The 24,440-nt window shown below is 34.7% G+C and overlaps 2 protein-coding genes across 2 annotated transcripts; both read left to right on the top strand.

Annotated features, from left to right (window-relative positions):
• Positions 1-790: 790 nt before the first annotated feature.
• On the top strand, positions 791-4,505 carry LOC127836316 (uncharacterized). Its single transcript, XM_052362841.1, has 6 exons — positions 791-963; positions 1,456-1,685; positions 2,049-2,254; positions 2,470-2,593; positions 2,852-2,989; positions 3,299-4,505. The coding sequence occupies exons 1-6, from the start codon at positions 856-858 to the stop codon at positions 4,137-4,139; spliced, it is 1,647 nt and encodes a 548-aa protein (XP_052218801.1). The 5' UTR covers positions 791-855; the 3' UTR covers positions 4,140-4,505.
• Positions 4,506-9,271: 4,766 nt separating this feature from the next.
• LOC127836472 (uncharacterized) lies at positions 9,272-18,642 on the top strand. Its single transcript, XM_052363124.1, has 2 exons — positions 9,272-10,349; positions 15,707-18,642. Exons 1-2 carry the CDS (start codon positions 9,443-9,445, stop codon positions 16,567-16,569), a joined length of 1,770 nt encoding a protein of 589 aa, XP_052219084.1. The 5' UTR covers positions 9,272-9,442; the 3' UTR covers positions 16,570-18,642.
• Positions 18,643-24,440: the final 5,798 nt, after the last annotated feature.

Genomic DNA, 24,440 nt, shown 5'->3' with positions numbered 1-24,440 from the left:
TGGCGGCCATTTTGTTGATTTTTATGTTTCCTCATGTCAAAATGATCAAAGAAGTCACATCTTATTACTCTCCATAAGATGACCTTTACAAACATGTATACATTTATATAGGTATAAACTTCTTTGATCAAATTCAAATTTTATATACGAATAATGTGGCGGCGGCCATCTTGGCGGCCATTTTGTCCGCCATTTTGTTTCCAGATGTCAAAATGAGCGATTTAAGTATTTTTTCATAATCCTCCTAGCATGACCTTTCGAAAAATGTATACAGGTTTAGTTTAAAGTGCCTGGTTCTCATCCTAATTGTTGTGTCAGTATTATTTTGCGGCCATCTTGGCAGCCATTTTGGCGGCCATTTTGTTGTCACGTGCCAAAATTAACTTAAAAGTAATTTATTAAAATGCGAAATGTCACAACCTTTCCAAAAATGTATACATTTACATAGTTTTAAAACACTACCAGGTGCCTATTTTGAGAAATGAATTAAATTTATGACATTTTATTAAAAAATGGTGCCATGTACTATATATGCTTATATAAGAGAATTTGTCACACATTTTGTATAAACCCGCAGACTTTAAAGTTGCATATCTTTTGAACCGGTTATCCGATTTCAATGAAATAAAAAGTATTTTGATCTGTTATCCCTGTTGTTTCATTATCTAAAACAAAATATGTATTCCATTCGCTTTAAAAAAAGTGACTGAACACCCTATTTAAAGACACATTAAAAGAGAAATTACTTTGTACAACAAAGTTGAACTTTTCTTGACAAACATCTATTACTTTTATCGAAACAGTAATGTTACAAGGTCAGGACTAAAAGAAACCAGTAAAGCAACCGGAAAAAAAATGGTCTATCCTACAAGAGTGTCTGGTACTAGATGGGTTGGCCACCTGCAGACAGCAATTGGGAATTTCCTGAAAGGCTATGACATATTTGTCACTCATCTGGGACAGGTGTGCATGTTTTCTTTTATATTATTTTACTTGCACTAAGTGACTTAGATTTGTTAACTCATTTTATATTTAGAATTATTAACAAAAGCGTTTCAAACTGGTGTCTTAATTCAATAATAATATTTATTATTATTTAATACATTTTGCAAGTATTTATAAAAATTGTATTACTCATATTGCACTATATTTATGCCCCCCTTCGAAGAAGAGGGGGTATATTGCTTTGCTCATGTCAGTCTGTCTGTCGGTCCGTCCACCAGGTGGTTGTCAGATGATAACTCAAGAATGCTTGGGCCTAGGATCATGAAACTTCATAGGTACATTGATTATGACTTGCAGATGACCCCTATTGATTTTGAGGTCACTAGGTCAAAGGTCACAGGTGAAGGTCACAGTTACTGGAAATAGGCATTTTAATTTATTTTAATTAAATCGTTAGGTAGAAGTAGAAGACATATTTTTAATAAAGTTTTCTTGTTTGTTTTTATTCAGCTGCAGAACAGAGATGTGTCTATCAGCAGAACCGAGAAGGGAAACAAGGCCAAGGGTTTTTATGCTTGTGCCCAGACCAAATCTGTTTGGTTAATGCTCCATTTCCTGTTAGATGTACTGGAAATACTGTCTGGCATAAGCAGGAAGTTCCAGTCACAAACAGCATGTGTGTCGGAGGTGTTGAGCGAAATCGACATGGCTGTCGTTGGTCTTGAGAAAATGAAAAACAGGTAGACTAGTGTTTTACAGACACAAAACAATAAGATTATTTTTAGTTTTAAAACATTTATTTAATAATTTACATGTAATATTCAATTATCAAAATATTTGTATGTACATGTATTATGCAATATTCTAATTTCAAAAGATGTTATTGAATTTGCTGCAGCATTATTACATAAGAAATGGGAAACACAATGCGAATTAGACTAACAGAGGCAACACTTTTACATTTAACACAAGACATTATCGCATAGACAAGTACAAGAAACAAACACAACTACACTGTCGCTATTTAAAATTTAAATTGGTGTTTCTATATTATAATGTATCCCATTTAAAGATGCATGAAAGTGGTATAACTTCTCCTTTAGAAATGGAATGAAACTTCGACAGGCTATGGAAACAGCACCAGCCCAGCTGACAGGAGATGATCGGTCATTTATCTCTGCTAGACAGAAATTTCTGACAGCCATAGTAGAGTCCCTCCATCAGCGATTCACTGACAAACCAGGAATCCTAGCTGCAGTTTCTGCATTCAACTTGTCGCTGTTCCCTAGTGAGGCCAAGGATCTCCAAGGTGAACAATGACTTTAATTAAAATACAATTTTACTAAATGATATAATTCAGTGTCCATTAAATGAATATACAGACTTTTTGTCATTAACTATCTGGCAGTTATTAAGTATTGCTTACTTAAGTTTATGTTATGTTTCCTGTGGCAGACTGATGGGATCATTCTATCATTGTGATCATATTATTCTTATAACATATAAATATTTAATAATTTTTAGACTATGGGGATGACGAGGTTGATCAGCTAGTGGACCATTTTGGTACAGCTTTGGAAGATGCTGGTGTAGAAATAAACCAGGTTGCTCATGAATGGACCAAATTAAAACAGCTAATGCCAACAAGGTAAAACAATATACGAAAGCATAGGCTTGTTTGCCTGGTCTTTGTATTATAATAATAGCTAGATGTCAACAAGTTGAAGTAGGGTTTTCAGTGACATAATGATAAGTCATTTCACATTGTTATATTAATTACTTTATGACAGCAATTATCCACTATTGTTTACAGTGTAGCTTTTGAAATAACAATAAAACATATCAATAGCTTTTATATTTATGTTTTTTTCAGAAATTAATTATAGTTTTCATTTTTGCATTGAAGGTTTTCCGGTTCTGTCAGCAGCTTCACATGGGCAGATGTTAACTCCAAGCTTGGAAAAGTATGTCCGAATATACTGGCACTAGTTGATTTGGTCTATACCATACCAGCATCATCAGCAGATGCTGAAAGGGGTTTCAGGTACTTTCCAATCATTCAATCATCCACTGTGCCCTGTAACTTGAAAAAATATCAACTATTCTTCATTATGATTATTCTTATTTACACAAGTTTTCATACAAGTCATTTTAATGTTTCTCTGAACCATAAAAAAGTAGTTATTTTAATTACTATTTTCAATATCTAATAGTGTATGGGGTTTCAGACATTCTTTTTAATTATATTCAATTTAGCATTATTCATAATAAGTGTTATTATCCTGTAGCCCGAATCATTATGCAAGGATGGTAACAGTCGAGAAAATAACAGGTTCACTTATATATTTTTCAGTTACCTAAAGAACACAAAATCAGCTTCCAGAAACACACTGCTGGACACTAACCTGAGTAATCAGATGATGGTTGTTCTGGAAACTGAGGCTGTACAGGACTATGATCCTACAGAAGCTGTTCATCTTTGGAACGCAGCAGCGATGCGTAGGCTTCGTCAGGAGCCAAGTTGTAATAGAGGATCAACTACTAGACAATTAGGGGAGAATACTGAACAGAAAGCCAGAACAGTTCCCAGCACAGCTCCCAAGGAATCAGAGTTACAGATGATCGAGTCTTCAGATAGCCATACTGAAGAGGAGACTAGCCTTGTCAGAAGGGATGAAGAGCATGTAACACAATCAAAGGTCTCTACCAAGTATGAACTTACTATAGGTGAACAAGAACTGTCAAAATCAGAGGAAATTGTGTCGCATGAAAAAAACTGTGTCTCCTTACAAACCACTGAGCAAGTGGATCAGGACCAAGTGTTGAAAAAAATAAGTGGACATGAGGGTTCTAAATCAAGTGACAGTGATGCTCAAAACAGTCAAGTTAAATGTTCTGAATCAGACCAAAACAACAATGTCCCTGATTTTAATAACAAGCAAGATAAAATTGTTGGTAGTAACTGTGCTATTCCAATTTTCTTGTGTAAAACCACTCAAACTGAAACAATTTCAGAACAGTTACTAGAACTGGATGAAGAAGCGTATACTAGTGATAGTGATGTCTATGAACATGAATATTATAACTGTGAAAAGGATTGTTCAGAGTTTGAAAATCATGTTGAATATGCAGACCGTTTAAAACTTGCTAAGAATGCATATGAAGAGTTTCTCACTATTTTAAACTGTGAATAACTTTTATGTTTTAAAATAGTGAGAAAGTCTTTATCAAAGACATCAACATGATTTTCAAACTCTGAACAATCATTTTCACAGTACTATTTCAAGCCCTCCCCCTTTTAATCTAAGCCATAACTTGTATAGATAGTGACAAGTATACTGTTTTAAAATGTTAACCCTTTACCACTTAGATACATGTTTTGACGTGTTTTTACTTTTTTAGTTCCTTTGAGAGTTAAATGTTATTAAAGGACTTTCTTACTAGGTTCAAGTTTAAAGGTTTCATTTCCAACCCTTAGATAATAATGAGCAGCTAACAACATAAAACCTGAACAGACTGCAATTTCTCGCATGCTGTTCTGGTTTTATGCTGTTTGCACATAGCCATTTTCACTTTGCTTTTGAGTCGGAATCGGTTAATAGTAATAAACTCTTCATATGTATTGTACATGTATTCAGTTATGACTATTCAATGAAATAAAACTGTCCAGATTTTGTTTTGTTGACAACTTTATATTATAAAAATGATTATTATTTTATTTTTGATACATTGAATATAGCTGAATTAAATCTAGTATAATAATGCATGTGAATCAATGCTTTAAAGATCAAATGACAATAAAAAATTGACTTCCAAATAGGGCAACCAGTTTTTAATGAGGGTAAGTAGATGTTCAAAGTAACTTGCCCCTCGGGTAAGTGAGTGTCAATTTCTTACGTTAACCCCTGTCAAGGGCTATTATCTGAAAGCAATCAACTCATATTTAATTGTTTTCGATCAATAATACTTCTTTAAATGTGTGTCAATTTACATTTCCATTCTCTTTTATCGTTTTATCCTTTTCACGTTAAGTTTCCTTTTATTTGTTTTGTATAAACTTTTCTCAATGTGATGTCGCAGTTTTCATTGACTTAGTTAAGATTATTTACTATACATTTAATGTATACATTTGATATTTGCATGTACAATACGCATTTATATACTCCATAAATGTGATTTATATTGATTGCTGTAATTGTTGTTTGGCGAAATAAATTTACATTTTCATATTTCCCTTTTTTACACCCTTTATATACTATGACGGAGCGGATTTCCATTCACGACGAAACATATACCAAACTGCAAATTCCGTGAGGACGACTACACGAGCTTGTCTCAAGGGTAGAAATTTTGGAATTTCACTATCTAAGTAGCTAAAACAAATGCACTGATTATCTTGCGGGACGTTCATGTAGCGAAGCACAATTATCATCTAATCAGCCTGCGTGGTAGCACACAATTTTAAGTACATGTATTAGCACGTTTTTTCATGACGCATGGCAAAGAAATCTGATCGTAGATCAACAAATAATCAATATATTTGTTTTTATAACAGCTGTACGGCTAGACAGTCCCTATAAGAAAGGCTATACGTACAGAGCCGTACGACTAGCCAGTAGGCTAGCCGTACGGCTAGCTTATTGGCAAGTCGTACGGGGCCGTACGACTAGCCACTGCCTTTTCAAATTCAGATCGCCAAATCAATAGCCGATAGAAGCTTCTCGACCTCTGTATTACGTTGTATATCATATAGTAACAGGTTTTTCCTTCAATTGCTTCTATATTATTATTTTGTACAGCAAAAGTATTAAGCATTGATAAATAACATCACCAACAATTTCATTGAGACGGCTATAAATGTTTAAAAAATACTGCAGTAACTTTTAAAATTATAATACTTAAGATCTTTTAATAAGCAATTAAGAAAATGTTACTTAACATTCTTGTATCTTTCTTATAAACTTTTAAATATTGTATAAATATTATAAAATAGTAATAAAAACGTGTAAAAGTTTGGTAGGCGGGAAACAAACACTTAAGAACATTCATATTAAATAAGTAAGGAATGAACAATTGATGTAATTTGTATGAAGTATTTATGATAGTACAAGGGGTGTAAAATGTTCATGCAAGTTAGCTATTTTTTACGACACTAGTTCGACATCAATTGGGAAAGTGTATCGGAACTACATTTTTAGAACCTGATGATGATATCAGTTGTATACATAACGTATAATCAAGCTTTCGCGAAGGTATATACATGCAAGTCTTTTACAGCTGCTACGAGCTGGTATATCTGTTTGTTGCCCAGAAGGTTCATGGTTGGTTAACCTTTTAAAAAATAATACGGCGTTTATTTCGTAAACGATATAAAAACAGTACATTCACATGCTAAATAAATGTTGCTTCTTTAAATATCAATGTTCAAAAATATGTTTAAGAGAAACCTACTCCATTTGACGCTAACTAGTTACAATACCATGTGCGTCAACAACTGACTGCTGGTGAAATACAACTACATTTCTATTCCATTGATACTAGAAAAGGACACAATTAGCAAACTACAATAACACGAACAGTAGCAACAACATAACAAGACACAAACATAAAAACATCAACAAAACACGATCAACAACATGAACAACAATACAATCAAGCAACGTAACATTTAATTTAACAACACTTAAAACTACACGAATAAAAATCCAAGCAACAAAAGGCAGAACAACACAAACCTTAATTTATAGCTTTGTTAATACTGTGTTTGCGTTGGGATGTAGAAATCGATATGACTTAGGAAGCATTGCTGACACTCGACATAACTATCACCTGCACACAGAAAGAATTATCGACACTCACTGTAAATATGACTGCAACTAAAAAAGCAGTAATGCGATTCGATACAATTATCCCTGTGACATAAAAATGTTTCGTAGACGACCCACACAATGCTGTCCGAATCCCGTAGTGTTGCTATGTCTTCTATTGCATATGAAAACTTAATTAAACCGTGGTGTCTCATACAAACTAACTTTCTGTTGCAATAATTGTACAAACTAACTATATACGGATTTTGCAACAGATTATCATTACACATCTTATAATGAGGCACTGTGCGGTTTTATGTTGAAATAGCGGAACGACGGCTAGTAAGAGGTGCAACCACATTCAACATCAGTTAAACATACCGCCCCTGATAAATGCAGATTAATAAAAATGTAATACCTTCTACTTACAATTTCAAATCATTGTGTCGCTTGACGACAGTGTGTTAATATATAGAATTACATTACAATTGTTACATGCTGCTCAAAATAAAACAACATGTTACTTTATATTTCTGAATTTCAGTACAATCTAGTGATTTGGTACGTTCCTGCCATTATTACCAATGCAAAACATTTGAGATTGACTAAATTGTTTGGACAAGAGCTGTTAAACAAAATACATTCGCTTGTTTTTTTATCATTTTTTCATTTTGATTATTTGTGTCTAGTTTAAAATACGAACTAGATAGTGTGTGTAATCGATTATGTACTCAATTGTTACATAAGATAATACGTTCAAATACGCATTGTTAAAATTTATTTCAGTTTAAGAGTGTTAGTTTCGTATAATACATTTACAATATCGTGAGTGATTACATAAATATATTCGAACTTTTTCAATAAATGGACAATATTTACAATACCAGGAACATAACGAAACATTACAAGATATATTTTATTTTTAGATTTATTTTACTTTTTTATATGATAAATTAACCATATCGAAAGTGAATACATACATATATTTGAAAATGTGTTTATACACATTTAAACAAATAAATACAAAAATAAAACAGCACACTATACACAAAGCAGATATATAACACAAAAAGTCATTTCAGAATTCTTCTTTGTCGTGGATCTGGTCATGTGTTGTGTCCGGTCCCAGGCCTTTGATGTGACTGTATATCCTCAGTAGGTGCGTCGTCGTCATTTCGCCGTCTTCATATTTGTCCCATATGCCGAAAAAACAACAACAAATAATACAAAAAAAGTTATACTTTCAACGTCGTTGTTTGTTTTCACTGTCTGGCGATAGACACAATTTTTCTGTTGCCACATCGATCCTCTGATCCACGTTCATTTCATGTAGAGCACCACATTTAGAAGTGGACCTCCGACCTAAATGCTACTCAATTGGTAATAGCTAATAACAATATATTCGGTACATCATGTCACATTTTTTCAAAGTACTATGCTGTTTTTGTGAAGGTATAACGGAATATATTAAACGATATTTTTTATAATAATAAACAAATATATCGCAGGTGGGAACTATGTGATCGCACGGCAAATACAGCAAGGTAATCAGTTCCCTCAAGAACAGGATTTTATATGCCGTGGCGAGGCCTTTGTTCGCCCCTTTCTGGGTAACGCGGTGGTTCCAGTGAAACACACATCCTCATTGACGCACTTGGGTAAATCACTTAATGCACATGCTAATTGACAGTTTGCATGTCGTTATTAAAGCATAAACTTTCTTAAAGTAAATGACCAACACAATTGTATTATTTCTTTATTGAATAAATCGTATTATTATTCATTCATGATTTAAAATTATGTTCAAATATAATACATACGCATCATGCATACAATAAAAATAACAACACTTCCTGTTTTATATTTATTGAACATTGTGAACTATGCACACATATTTTATAATAACAACTATTCATTTTTAATTGTAATATATATAATTATAATTGTGAACACTGTTGTAATTTACTACGTTAATATACTTCCTGTTATTATTTACACCAATACGGTATTATTCACACCTATCCACCTATATATTTTCAGTGGGACGAAACGTCTAATTATTTTCAACACACATATCAGTGGCACGAACTGGTAGTGGCACGAAACGTCCATAAACCAAGCATTGGTTTCAGAGAATCGACTCAATGACGTTTTACGTCACAATATTCTAATTCCACTCAATATGTTATTTAATGTAATAACAACGGCTTAAACGAACATAAAATCAACATTAAAAAATAGACCCCCATAACCATACCTTTTCTTAAAGAGAATTCTAAGCTGAATTGATTGTAGTGTAATCCGCCTCAGCACAATGTTTGACTATCGTCTCTAACTTTATCATATTTCAGCGTCGTAGTTGTGAAAACCTATGCTAAACATAACAATATCTTCAAAAGTATACTACCAGAACAACTGTGTTAATTGCACCGCATGCCTTCTAGTGATTTTTAAGAGATTACATCCTGACCCAATTATTTAGTATAACGTAACCTTTAATGTGACTCTGAAAGCGTTAACGAAACTTCCTGTTTCGATTTCCCATAGGGTAACACGTAAAGTAAAATTGGAAAAAAATTGTGTCCGTGTCACAGTGCATCTGTGTGTTATAATTTTTTTTTCAGGTTTGAACGTTATTGACGTTCTTGAATTAATGTTTGAATAAAGCCTTATTTTCAAACGCGATCACTATGGCGACGGGCGAACAAGATGATGATTTAGTTAAATATTCCAGTGATACGGTATCTGGTCGTGTTGCGGAAAAGAAGTGTGATGTTTGTGTGAGGAACATGCTTTCCAACAAGGCAAAATTGTTTTGCAGTGCCTGCACTGAGTCGATTTGTGATGATTGCATCGTTATTCACTTAAGGGACACTAGCAAGAAACACGTCATCGTGGATGTTCAAAGCGTGGATGAAGAAAACTATGGCGTGAATATGAATGGGCTTGATTTGTGTAAAGAGCACTTGAAGGTTTTAAAATTTTACTGCGAGAACCATAAACAGCTGTGTTGCAGTAAATGTGTAATGGTACACCGTAAATGTGACGACTTTATTGAAATAACTATTTGTTCGGAGGAAGATAGAAAAAGACTTCAAGATATGAAATCTGCCGTCTTGAAAGCTAACGAAGATACGTTTTCTTTGTTACAGAAAGTGAATCAAGCAAAACACAGTTATGTAGAAGCTGTTGAAGGGATTTCAAAAGATGTAGATAAAACGCGAGACGATATATTAAAAGTATTTGAAGATGCAACACACATGTTGATGAAAGAGGTCGACAGCATGAACGCAGAGAAAATGAAGACGCTCGATCTGATGAATAAGGCATTGTCCAGTATTCGCACGGACATTGCTAAGGTCTTACCCGTATGTTCTAATGTATTAGACAAAGGAACACCTCAACAGATGTTTATCTTCGTTCATACAACTGCAAATATTCTTAATGAAGCCGCACAACAATTAGAGCTAGAGCGCAATCTGCATCCGTTGCCACCAATGAAAGTACAGATTGCTGATGATATTGATAACCTCATTCAAATGGGAAATAAGTTAATGAAACTTCATATCGGCGAGGAAATACCAGACAAAGACAAAGGTATGAAATGCATTCAATTGGCTTATATTTGTGTTTCTGACAAATTGATTAATCATTACAAAATGTTTTGAAGAAATTTGATCCGATGTAAATATGTATTGTTAAAGGGGACTTCTCACGTGTTGGTAAATTGACATTGTTTTTTTCATATTTGCAAATGTTCGTTGTATTTGTCATATTTGTGAGGAAACAGTATTTCTGAACATTTACCATACTTTAAAATATCCATTTTAAGCATCTTTTGACGATTTAAAAACCTAAAAATTATAAAGCGTTGCAACGCGAAACGATGAATAATTTGGAGAGTTCTGTTGTCGACATTATATTTTGTGATACTACGATGATTTCTTATATAAAAAATACATAACCTATTCAAATTATTGTATGAGCACGGATGGCCGAGTGTTCTAAGCGATAGACTTTTAATCCAGGGATCATTGGTTCGAGTCCAGTTGTGGTTTAATACCAGGCCTTTTCCGCCCTATGCCATGGGTCCGAATATCGGCCCCATTCCCAATGCAAATCTGGTGTTTTTTTTCCCGATTCAGTCTTCACGATAGTTCATTTTATCCACTAGCCATTCGGGCTACTGGAATGGTAAAGACAAGTAGCCCAGCAGCAAAATTACTAGCCCAAAGTAAATTTGTTAAAATATACACCCTGATAAAGGGTTTCATCTTTCAATAGCAGTTAATCTATTAAAAGTAAAATTGTATCCAGGGTATGTTAACTGTAAAGCCTATTGCAAAAACAATTGCAACACAATATAACAAGTCCATGTAATTATGTCCTTTATTAATTATAAGTATTTAACATGTGATAAACAACTTCTTCGTTCATCTAATCATCACTGCAATCCTGGAGATCCTCTTAGTCAGAAACCATATCCTGTAAAACAAGCAACCTGAGTTATTTTCCAGAAGTTTACTTGACAAGTGAAGGCATAGATGGCATACTTTTATCATACATGTTGACTTTTTTCTTATGCCGTGTTTTTAAGCGTAGCTTATTAAACTCTGTCTTACAGAAATAGCTTCTCCTTCATCACTGATTTTTTACCACTTTTCTTGAAATTCACGTTTCCGTGATTTTTCATAGTCATTTGTTGACTTACGATCAGAAGTGGGCAGTTTCTTGCCAGGCTTCACTCCAGCTACGTATTTAAGCATTATGCAGCCTTATGCGCGTAGGGACTTACAACTTTGGAAATAAACACACAAACAAGGTTACAAAGTAAAACGATGTTTATTCGGGAAATGCAAGCCGCGTACGTCGATAAGTTTACTTCAGCAGAAAACACATCAGCATGACGTGTGCCACTAGTAAATAACCAGTCTATATTGTTCACCACGTGGCCTGTGTTACGACTCGAAAATGACCGTTGAATGTATGGACCAATCGGAACGCGTTTAAATCTCGTATTTTAGGCGAAGTTGAACGAAGTTCTGTCGGAAATCTTCGCGAAGTACTCACAAAATAATGACTTTTATCACACTTAAAAATGAAACAATATTGATACACGGAATTTCTACTGGCCCGACGGGCGTACAATATGGCAATTTTAATAGGCCCGAGCTATAATTTACACGCCCAGGCCAACGGGCGTGCGCTTATTTCGCAGACTGCCGATTGATTTTTTTCCCAATTCCAACTTCCAACGATTGCAAAGTTGATTTTTTTCGGCCGCTAACAATGCGCAAAATAACGTTACCTTAATCCGCAAACTAAAAATTGGGGAAAACCCGCTTGTTTTGAGCCCGGCTTTGTATCGATCAATACTGCGCGTACTGTGCAGATAATAATTAATCATCAAAATGGCGTCTCACAACAGCAAATATTACGTTGCCAAAATAAGAAAAAAAAGATTCGAAAAATACGCCAACAATTTCGTCCCTTTTCAACAAGCAAAAAGAAAAACAAACAACATCGGGTGATGTAAGAATAAGAATGCACCGAAATATTTCTAGTAATAAACGAAGATCGTTATAAATGATTTCCGAAATTCACCAACAAGATGCGACATAAGATTTTATTTTGATATATGAAATATGATTATTGATCGATTCATTTGTTAGTAATTGTGTTATAAAATAAATTTGATATTCTTCTTATTTTAAGGCATTTAAGCAGTCATAAAATCTTAAACGATACTTTATACTTTTTGGTTAAGTAATTTTGAATTTTGACACTGTGTTTGTTTATATTTTAATATCATAGGCATGGAAATGTACACTTATCACAAATGTTAATAATATTTTGTAAAATTTTAATAATATGGTTACAAAATAGTACCAATTTACGGCTTCTTTGAAATATAAGAAACACTATTTACATGCGATTATATTTCCCAATTGAGCCAGTTTTGCAAATATTTTTTTTCCCAAAATGGGATGTTTCACGACGCGAAATTCCCAAATTCCAGTGTTGCGTTTTCCCAACACGGAGCGAAAAAGGCCTGGTTACTTTTTTTCTTTCTTTAACTGTATTCTTGTTTTTTTATTGGAGCTTTTTAGATCTAATATTTACATGTATCAATATATAAATGACAAACTTCAGTACATGCCAAAATCTGTGAAACGGCCCCTTTAATTAATAATTGACTTGTGTAATTTTTTTTCCTCGAATTGTGACAACTTATATAACATTTTACGTAATCATTAACAAATATTAACCAGATAACAATATTTTCAGTCTTAATTAGGCAGAAACACATATATGCTAATACATAACGAAAATTGCGACTCAGTTTTCAAAGTGATTTATCCGGATGCATCTTCGGAACATGGTCAATCTATTTCTTTTTTTAGCAGTCACATAAACAACCAAGCTATGTAATATGGATCTTTTGCACCCATTATTGCTGCTTCTTCCTGTATTTGCACGCTGATGATCTGAAATATAAACTATATTATGCAATATTTTTTATTTTTTTTCTAAAAAGAAGGGATATATTTGACATTTGTTCATAATTTCATTTCATCGTTCATCAAAAATTTGTAACTCAGTTGCTCTGGACTCCTTCCTACCATTGAGTAATTAAATGGTAATGAAATTGAATGCGTTCTAATTCTCTTTTATTATTGTTTAATTTGAGTTGCAATGCTATGAGGAAATTTTTTATTTACACTTACATGTATCAAGGGGTTTTTCACCACTGTATGCGCCTCCGGAAAACGAAGGCATTCCCAAAGCAAACGGCGCCATTCCCAATTAAATCTAGATTGTCATTTTTCCCAATAACAATAAGGAAGTTTTCTTTCAAAATCATAAAAAAAAGTTTACAAACACTAATGACAATAATAGTGACTTCCCTTAATCCATTACGTTATATAGCATGCGTTTAACGACTCAGATGTAAGCACATTTAGCTTGCGGATTCTTCTACCAATATTTACAGCGATAAAGTGCGAACTGTTCCGCATTATTTTGCAAAAATTAACAGGAACCGCAAACTACACATTCTAACCAAACTCCGTAGATGCTTATTTCTATTTTAACGTGTTTTCGCGATCACCGAAAATTAGCAATATATAAAGAAGTGAAACTCCAGCTGCTGGAGCAGTATTGAATTCTCATGATACACAATTAGTTGGTCCTTTATTTAAGGCAAGTGACCAATTGCCAAAACAGTACAAAACAATACAAAACAGCACAATACAAAACAACATACAAAACAAATAAATGAATAAAGCTGGGGTCACCGCCTTGGAACGGTCAATGCAAGTATTGCAATCGTTAAATAAGCAATCAAACTCGAAAATATTTGATTTAAAGCTTAAAAAATGCTAAAAAAAGAGCTTGGTTGTATATATATTTTTTTTCCATTGTATGTTTTTCATGCCCCCTTTCGAAGAAAAGGGGGTAAATAGTTTTCGCACTGTCCGTCTGTAAGTCTGTCTGTCTGTCAGTCTGTCACACTTCGTGTCCGCTCTCTAATTCAAATAGTTTTCATCCGATCTTTACCAAACTTGGTCAGAAGTTGTATCTAGACAATATCTAGGTCAAGCTCGAATATGGAATATGCCGGGTCAAAAACTAGGTCACGGGGTCGAAAAAACAAATCCAAGGGAAGTAATAACCTTTAAATGGACATAATTATCTGACCTGCCAATTTATATATTTTTGTTAAATAAATCAAAGCGGCGCAGTAGGCGGCATTGTGTTTCTGACAAACACATCGTGGTAAAAGGTCAAGGTCAAGGTCTTCCTTCAAGGTCTAAGGTCAAAAATACAAGTCCAAGGGAAGTAAAAAGCTTTAAAGGGAGATAATTTTTAAATTTTGAACATAGCAACTTGATATTTGGCATGCATGTGTATCTCATAGAGCTGCACATTTTGAGTGGTGAATCTACAGTCACGGTAGTGGCTTTAATTATTTGCTACTAAAAATAGAGATTTGTTAGAGACAATTATTTTCAAGGGAAGTAATTTATATGATTATAAATCTCAGATTATATATTTCCTTACCAAGAATTTAAGTTCTTTTCACAGTTACTGTACAGATTTTTTATTTTGATTATTTATAACTCAAATGATTGATTTGTCAAAGGTTTTTATTAAATGATATAATTATCATTTCTTTTCTGTACTAATTTGTGAATAGTCGGGTTCATTACATACCTGTGAACTTATGTCCATAGATACATGATAAACTCTGGCTATGATCTCTTTGATAAACCACAGGCCTGGGTTGTCAGTGATGTCTGACATTGTCATTTTTGACTGTCTACAGTCTACAGACCCCCCCCTGGGTTGGATTGGACAAAATCCAATGGAAGTAATAAGCTTTAAAGGGAGATGATTTCTATACCCTGCCAAATGATAAATATAAATTTTATTTCAAAGCGGCGCAGTAGGGGGCATTGTGTTTCTGACGAACACATCTCTTGTTGGTCTATAAAATGAAATGGCAAAGGCTAAGTTAAACCGATAAAACAGCGAAATTTTCTGTTGCTGTGACTTGGGACTAATTGTTTGATTACTTAGAATTAGTGTAATTTACTGCGAGTGTCCATGTGTTATGTTTTAATCACTATTGTTTAAAAAAGGGATAAAGTTTTATATATAACACATCCCAGTTATTGTCCCCTACCGGTGAAACCGGAGAGGACTTATGGTTTGCGCTCCGTCTGTCAGTCTGTCCGTCACTCTTTTCTGGATCCTGCGATAACTTTTAAAGTTCTTCATATTTGTTCATGAAACTTAATAATGGATAGATGGCAATATGGGTATTATGCACGTCATTTAATTTTGTTCCTACGTCAAGAATTCTGGTTGCTATGGCAACAAATATATGTATCACTTCTGGCCTCAAGCAACGAGGTATTAACTTCTAAATAATATTTTCTTGGTTTAAGGTCAACCGGAGATCATCAACTCAGTAATGCAACAACGGCCCGTGACACTTCAGTTGCTTGAGTCTGCGGATATCGTAAAATCTAAAGGCGATAAAAACGACCCTTTCGTGACAGGACTTGATTTTCTGCCGGACGGGAGATTAGTGGCGGTGGATCATTATAATAACAAATGCTTCTTAATGAATAGCATGTTGCAAAGAAAGGGACAACCATATACTTTCAAGACTACTGTGTTCGATGTTAGATGCGTCTTTCATTTTCTTATTGCCGTTTCAACCGTGAAGCAAATTTGCATTTTGGCCATCAATGCTGATTCATGTACAATTATCCATATAAAACGAATAGACACTACTTCGCGGATATTTTCGATATCCAATTTGACCCCATCAAACATGGTAGTAAGTACGTACGCTGATTACCGTTCAGCGCGAATGATATCATTTGACGGCATTGAGAAAGACTTCGATAACTTGGAATTTCCGAAGAAGACGTACAATTTTGACGAAAGCAAGTGCCTCTATGCCCAATCAAATAACACATTGGTACTGACTGACACGCTTGCTAATACGGTGTACATGTACGACACCCTGAAGGGAACATCTAGGGCAGTCACTGATGACAACATACAACAACCAACGGGTGCCTGTGTCGGGCCTGATGACACAGTGTTGGTGTGCAGTATGAGGAAGAACTCCATCGTTCACCTGACTGTCGAAGGTGACATTCTCGGCATCTACCCAGTTGACATGGCGTTCCCTTACGCCGTGTGTACAAATACAGATCGTAGCACGCTGGTTGTGTCAAACTGTATTAACGGAATTAGGAAACTGCAGTTGTACAAAATATCTCCCGCGTGCTTTTGATTATGATATATAATTTGTACATAAGGGAATTAATTGCATTACGTACTCACGGTTTGTACCCGTTTAATTAAAGCCGAGTGCCACACAACTGGCATTAATTTATATTTAAAATACTTGATTATTACTAAAACCGTAAAATTTCCTCAACAATGCATTAAGTGTCTGTGCAAGTCAAAATAAATGATGTAACGTACCAGGAAAAGACAATTTTTCATTGAATGCAACCCTCAAGCATTTATGAAAAAGTAACGTTTTTCAATACAAATGTTTTGGGCGCGGCCATATATTGATTTTATCCGCTGTTACTTAATACACAGTTCCTAACACCATGTGTTACGGTTAACTGTGAAGGTCATCCTAGCTCGACGAATTGAAGTAGAATGTGCAAGAATTATAAGATGATTTACACGATGTCTACTGAATAAAAAAACAAGAGTAAACCAACTAAACCGTAATCATAAACTTGCTGGTAGCATCAGGGAAATTGAAATGTCATAATAACCGTCGCAAAACCAACACACATTCAGACACTCATAACGAGGAAAACAAAGTTTGAGGGACAGATTGGAAACCAGAATGTTACGTTGCAAATGTCGAATAACCGTTGATATGTTCGTTGAACGAATAAATACGAGAAATAAACAACTTACAGAACAAGAAGACACACATATGCTAGATAAAATGAAATAATTATTATCCAGTATCAACAATGAACTTGTAGAGACTCATTCAACGCAAATCGAGTTGTTGAATCAAGAATCTCTAAACGCAAAGTTGAGAAGGATGGACTGAAACATAAAATTAAGGCCTTAACAGGTAACGTTAGGATCAAGAAGTTAATTCCAGCCTAGAAGATGAAAATAAGGCTAACCAAAAAACAAAAGTAACACTATCATTATCAGTAAAATATCGCATATAAAAATATTTTAGAAGGCTGAAAACAATTCAAGCGATTTGAAACAGCCTAAGAAACGAACGAATATATGGAATAAACATTGAAAGAAACTCTATGCTGTGAGAATGCTTCAAGCGAATTTAATATCGCCTATAGGTATATTTACATCTCTGAATTTGGTCGTTGTAAGTGTTAAACGCAAAATGGCTGATTCAATGGCATATTCAACGTAAGGAGTCGTCTTCTACTGAATGCACATGAACAAGTGACCCGTTCCATGCGTGACAAACCTTGTAAATTTGATGAAGTTAAAACGGTTCGTAAATAATATGAATTTGGCCATCAGATGAACAAAATTATCGCTTGTCTTTTAAGATAGGCATGAAATGTAAAATAAGTTAAATAAATATTGATTTGAAAGTCAAATACAATAGTAACGAGTAAAGTAGTTCAAACAATCAAAGTTTGTCTTTTAAATTAAGGATTTCATGTAAAAAATATATGTTGAATACATACTGGTTTGGTAGCAACACAGTTGATAATAATACAAATTGATTAATGCATATTATATTGTGTAAATTAATTATAAAGAAATTATTTAGCGTATTAATATGTCATTTAGTGTTAAATTAAATATATTCAATATATTGATAGTTATTTATTTATTTATTAATATTAACAACAGTAATAATATAGATGACTATTGATACATAATGTTTTTACTATTGTGTATTATGTAGTATTAATAATTGTTAATATATATATATATATAAATTATCGCGCCATGAGAAAACCAGCACAAATGACAAAATTTTCGATTTTTACTTTTTTTATATTGCGGTATCTACGTTCTTTTCCGGTTCCATATATGTATAAAATGTCATATTTTTCCAACTATAACCTAAACTAATTTCGTTAACCCATGTGAGGCTTATTAAAGTGAGCGTCATTACGTCGTTATTTTGACGCCGCGCCATATTTCATTGTATTTTCGAACTCACTTCGTACATATTTGGAAATGTCCGTTATCATTATTTAAAATTCAGTGATGTTGTTGTTGATACCGATGACGTAAATGTTTCACTGTTTGGTTATGCCATTTAAAGTCCCCGTTCGCGGAATAGATCGTTGTTTTGCATATAAGTTTTATAGCGAGAAATAAACTTTACATAAATTAATTGAAATATATTTTTGTATCGAGGTTGACATCGAAAAACAGGTCTTAATCGGTTTTGAATCGATAAAATAATATATAAAAGATCATAAATACATGCAATAGGCGAAAATCATTGCAGCGTCGTGAGTTATGCAAATTATATCTATATTTAGCTTTCGCTAAACATTATTAGCATATGGAAGATAAATACATAGATTAAGCAAAAACGTAGCGTTGCAACTCAGTTTCCGTCTGTAACAAATGTATTTGCATTTGTTCTTACCTTCTCTCCGCTAAATTCGCCCGTATCCGCAATTGTGTTTGTTTAGGTTTGAATTAAAGTGTCGAATCACGAATATTAATAAGGTCGTTTTCGTACTTTACCGTACTCGACCCCGAAATAAAAATCGCTATATTGTTTGTTTTCAACCGACTTCAAACGGATTTTCAGTGATATCCTCATTAAAAACACGATTTTCTTACGATTCTGTCCATATATATCTCCTTTTACGGAGACTTTAATGTGTAAATATTAAAATATGTTTTTCTTCACGAAAATAAGTTATTTAAATGAAATCGGAATGTTTATATATTTTTGTTATACAAACAAACGTACAGAATCCATACATACTACATTAACAATTCCTGGTTAAATAAATCCTTGCTTAGCACAGTTAGAAGAGTAAACATGTCACATTCTGTCTAACACGCGAAGCCTTCCTGACCCCGAGCTGACAATAGACGTCGCACGTAATCACGTAAGTAGTCGCGCCGTGCTGCAGATAATCCATGAGCAAGCAGCTGCACTGGACGGTTGGGAAGAGGAAACCTGGGTTCTTCAATACAAAGAGGTTTCTTCACCGTCGCTGCATGTCTTTGCAATGACAACGCCGGGGTAGGCAGACGACATTCGGAAGTACTGATATTTCCTGCAGGGGAAGGGCACATTTTATTATTTGTATTTGTCCAAATCAGTAGGATTGTTATTAAACTATTTGCGTATAATATACCAGTACATTTTCTATAATGTAATAATTGCTACATACCGTATGCCAGGTGGCGCATTGAAGTGTTCGCCTATGAACGGCTTCCAGTTACGCCAGCACCACGCTGGGTAACGAACTGCAGCGTTAGTGCTACTCGATCCGTCCACAACCGCTGCAAACTCGTCCATTGTCTCTACGTCGCTTAGTCTGTAAGCATTTTTAACACAGGCAAACCCGCTGTCTACGTGACAACGCGCGTGGCCTAAAATATAACTAATAGTATGATTGTTTTCTATGGATAAGTAAAGACATATTTTTTTAACGGGAATCTGCATCAGGATCTCGATGGTGTCCTGCTGACCTGTCATGACACGCCACAGGAAATATCCAATGACGTACCTGTTTTTATTGTGTCCTGAAAAAGAATATCGCGCATATTGTATTCAGTTATGAATAGACACTCAGAAATTCCCCAAGCAGTGTGTTGTTTTGTAAAACAAAATCGAATGTATAAATAATATCACTTTAATTTTTTAAGCGGTAATTCGGATCACCTGTGTGGTATTTTCGTTCAAAAATGCGTATTCATAATATAAAGCATAGTTTCCATAGAAGCGCTTCGTAGCTTACAATAGCTATTCGTAGCTTAATACCATAAAAACAAATCTAGTACTTTAACTGTAATACATATTAAATACTTAAATACGCCCGTGTTGTGTCATCTTGCCATCTTTCCCAGGGGTTTCGTTCTCGTCGATTAGAAAGTATAGTTGCTTATCGGCACTTTTGCAGAAACCGAAGATCTGCACTTTTCTGAGTGTCATGAACTATATTTGTCTTCCGTAGTGTGGTAAACTTACACTCTGACTAAAGAGTAAAGTCAAAAGTGAAGTGGCAATATCGCACGTGGTTAGAAACGGCCCTCTGAACACAGTCTAAGTACACGTTTCTTTCCTGTAAAATATGAGCATGCATTATTATCAACACCAATTATCGTATTAGTATTCGTGTTATGACTGGAATTTTTTATTACACCAGCAAAAGATGAGAATAAAACATTAAATTATTACTTATATTTGTAGGCTAACAATTAATTAAGTTGTATTACAAATAACAACCTTGCGAGCGTCAGTGATGTGCGTCTCCATTGCTGTCGGTGCATGTAGCTTCTCATCTTCTGTCACAGCGCCCACGATGTCACTTCGAAGTCGCTCGCACGTGCCGCAAACGTCCTCTCATGGTTTGGCAATTTAATATGTGGAACGCAGTGCAACTAGATGCTTTTGAAGGCCGAAATTTTCACGCACCGCACATTTCGTTCTTCACAAGCAGCGCTATATTGCGCATGTTAATGCAACTTTGGTGTGCTTGATGGAAGGAAGACGATTGGAATGTTGTCTTTTCCTCTTGGGGCTGTTGGGTATGGCAGTCCGATTTCTTCGGATGTGTTCATGCTGAAAAGCACGTTAAAAAACAGCTGAAATGTTTCCCTACACACTGAAGCACCATTAATCGCAAAGTGTGTGCGCACGCGAGAACGTTTCTTCCCTCTCTTAGTGCTAGAATAGGTATCCAAACAACTACTTAAAATTTCCATAAGAAACATTTCTTTTTCATCTTTGCTTTTCTCACGCATGTCTCATATGGACTGATACACCGAAGATGGTGTGAAGTTCTTTTGACAATGCCTGCCACATCCACATCCCTACTCTACAGCTAACCTCTCAGGGTCACACTCTCCCTGTTCATGTACGTCAGCGCTGGTTACGTTGTTGACATGGTTTTCATTTTCTAAAAGTGATCGACGATCGATATGATCGTCTTCGTTGTCACTATCGTTATCATCACTCACATCAATATTTTCACTCACCATAGACCTAACACCACCCTGACAGATGTCGGCTTAACTGCTAGTATCCACGTCGCTCTCGTCACTCGGTGCACTCGCCGTTGAATATGAATGAGCTTGATTTGTGTAAAGACCACTTGAAGGTTGTCACGTGATTGTTCGATTACACGTCATGCGCGTATTGTCATAATGATGTGACTCGCATGTACTGCATTTTGCTACATTGCGAATAGGGCAAGTCAGTCCCTTTCCTTTAATGTCAATCTATCCGTATAGCAACGTATAATGAAATACTAAACAACAACGCCATACGTAAATTCCAGTCCAATATAATATCTAATATAATTCATTTTTCCAAATATATAAATACAGTCTGATGGCTACATGATTGGACCTTTCTTTATCCGTCCACCTCTAAATCTAAGCGAAGAGTGTCTTTCTTTCCGACACAACAGTGCATTTTGAACTTACAGGTTAATTTGCATGAAAGTAAATTAGCTTCAATTTAATTCTAAAGACTTGATCGGTCAGTAGGATACGTCTCCGCACGTGCTAATTGTTGATTGGCTGAATCGCTAAATGTACTGATTCAATGAAACTCCCAGGAAATGGCGTGACAAAATCATTCACGCTCATCCCTTTTAGCGGATGTAGATGATAGCTAACCCCGATTAGAATGCTATAGAGGCAATCAGATTGCGTTTTCAATTAGCACGTTTAGCCAGTTCGACGGACGTTATAGATTGTTGGACTTTATTATAATTCACTACTGCAATTATTCTAACCGCTATCACATATTTTATCTGTTTTGACATTCTCTGACCTTTCGAGTTACTGATCTATAACTTTTTAACAATGAATGTAAAGGTATGCCTATTTTCGCAAAATATTGTAAGCACATTTTAATTATTTTATTATAAATTCATATTCTTAATAATTAGACATATATTAATATTTTTCGAAATTCGAGTATGCAATTATTAATAATTTTCAATTGAAGATTTATTAATAATTTCCCATTTATATATTTATATTATTTATAGTTGTTATATTCATCAATAATATTTATAACGTTACAAGGTTTTAGAATTTTACTGCGAGAACCACAAAAAGTTGTGTCGCAGTAAATTGTAACGGTACACCGTTTGTGCGACGACTTTGTTGAAATTACTATTTTTGCGGAGGAAAAAAGAAAAAGGCTTCAAGATATGAAATCTGCCGTCTTGAAAGCTAACGAGGATACGTTGTTTTTTTTTTGTTACAGAAAATGAATATAGCGAAACACAGGTTTATAGGATCTGATGAAAAGATTTCAAAAGATGTAGGTTAAACGCGACCCGATATATTAAAAGAAGATTATATTATACATGTATATTATTGAAGATGCAACACTCCTGTTGATGAAAAAGGTCGATAGCCTGAACACGGAGAAAATGAAGACTCTTGATCAAATGAATAACGCACTGTCCGTTGTTTGCGCGGATATTGCTAAGGTATTACCCATATTATCTAATGAATTAGAAAAAGGAACACCTCAACATATGTTTATCTTCGATCGTACAACTTCAGATCTCCTAAATGAAGTTGCACAACAACTAGAGCTAGAGCGCAATGTTCATCCATTGCCACAGATGCAAGTAAATATTTTTATAAACAATTTTATCAGTATAACGTCGACTCATACATTATTCGTTTAAAATGACAGCAACTAACGACATGTGTGACCTTTTTTTATCAAAGTGATTTATTTGGATGTATCTTTCCGTGGTAAGTGAACACAGTCAAACTTTTTCAAATCTAGTAACATGTGTTATCTAGAGAGATTAGGCTAAGTAAGTTTCGTTAGTAGACGAGTACTTCGCGCCAACAGTGCAATTCGTTCTTATAGCGTATACGTGTATGTGTTTTTAATGTCATAGTTGTCCTTCGCACGGTCATATTGTTTATCCTTCCTTTTGAATTAAATCTGCAAACATGAAATTCGTTTTTAGTAATTATTTGCGTAATTATCTCTTCGACAAAATCGGATGCAGGACAAACATATATCTTAATTTGTTTAAAAAGATTTAAGGTGCGGCAAAGCTAAAGAACACGTTAACCTTTTGTGCGGCCTTCAACATAAACGTGTCTCATAAATGTACAAACTGTATGAATTTAAACCATTTTTCTCTAATGCTCTTGACCGTCTTGAAAAAGTGTGGTGCTCTGCATAAGAAAATAAACAATCCAATGACAACAACTAGAAAAACATCGAAGGGTTACTCTTGTTGTACCTTATATGCAATGTTTTCTTTAAATTAAAGGTGAACTGTCGATTTTATAACGAAAAATGCATTTTTATAAATATGTATATTCTAAAACAAGTGGAATCATCAAGAGCTATGGCAAAAAATATTGCGATACTAAAAAACGATGTTTTTGTTTTCCGTAAACCGCCCGGGTATTTCCGCCACCTATTTTGGTTGTGACGTCACCGGCACTCAACGCGCATGACTCGGATACACGTCCATTGTTATTACGAATCGAAGCGTGAACACTTCGCGCTAAATGTCAAATTTGACACTCAATAGATCTATCACGTTAGCAAAATACAATTCTTTTACACAAGTTTTATTGAAATCGTGTGCTTTCTCTGTATTTTTTGCATGACAATCGTTATTCGATATCATATGGTTCAGTGTGTACTGTTGCTTTCGGGTGCAAAGAACGTGAGGAAAATGGAAAGAAGGGTTTTTTCCGTTTTGCGAAGGATGATGTTACTTGTAAGAAATGGATAAAGGCTGTCAATTCCAGGAGAGTAATCGATGGGAGACTGGTTGATTTTAAACCGAGTAATATGGGATACCAAAGGGGTCGAAACTTTAACTTCTGCTCGAGCAGAAAAAAATGCTGCTCGAGCAGCATTTAAATGCTGCTCGACCAGCAAAATGCTGCTCGAGCAGCAAATTTACTGCTCGAACAGCATTTTTCTGCTCGTGCAGAAAA

Source organism: Dreissena polymorpha, chromosome 6 (genome assembly GCF_020536995.1).
Source record: "Dreissena polymorpha isolate Duluth1 chromosome 6, UMN_Dpol_1.0, whole genome shotgun sequence".
Taxonomy (NCBI): Eukaryota; Metazoa; Mollusca; class Bivalvia; order Myida; family Dreissenidae; genus Dreissena; species Dreissena polymorpha.
The sequence above is the reverse complement of the archived record's forward strand: the minus strand, read 5'-3'. Positions and strand labels throughout refer to the sequence as shown.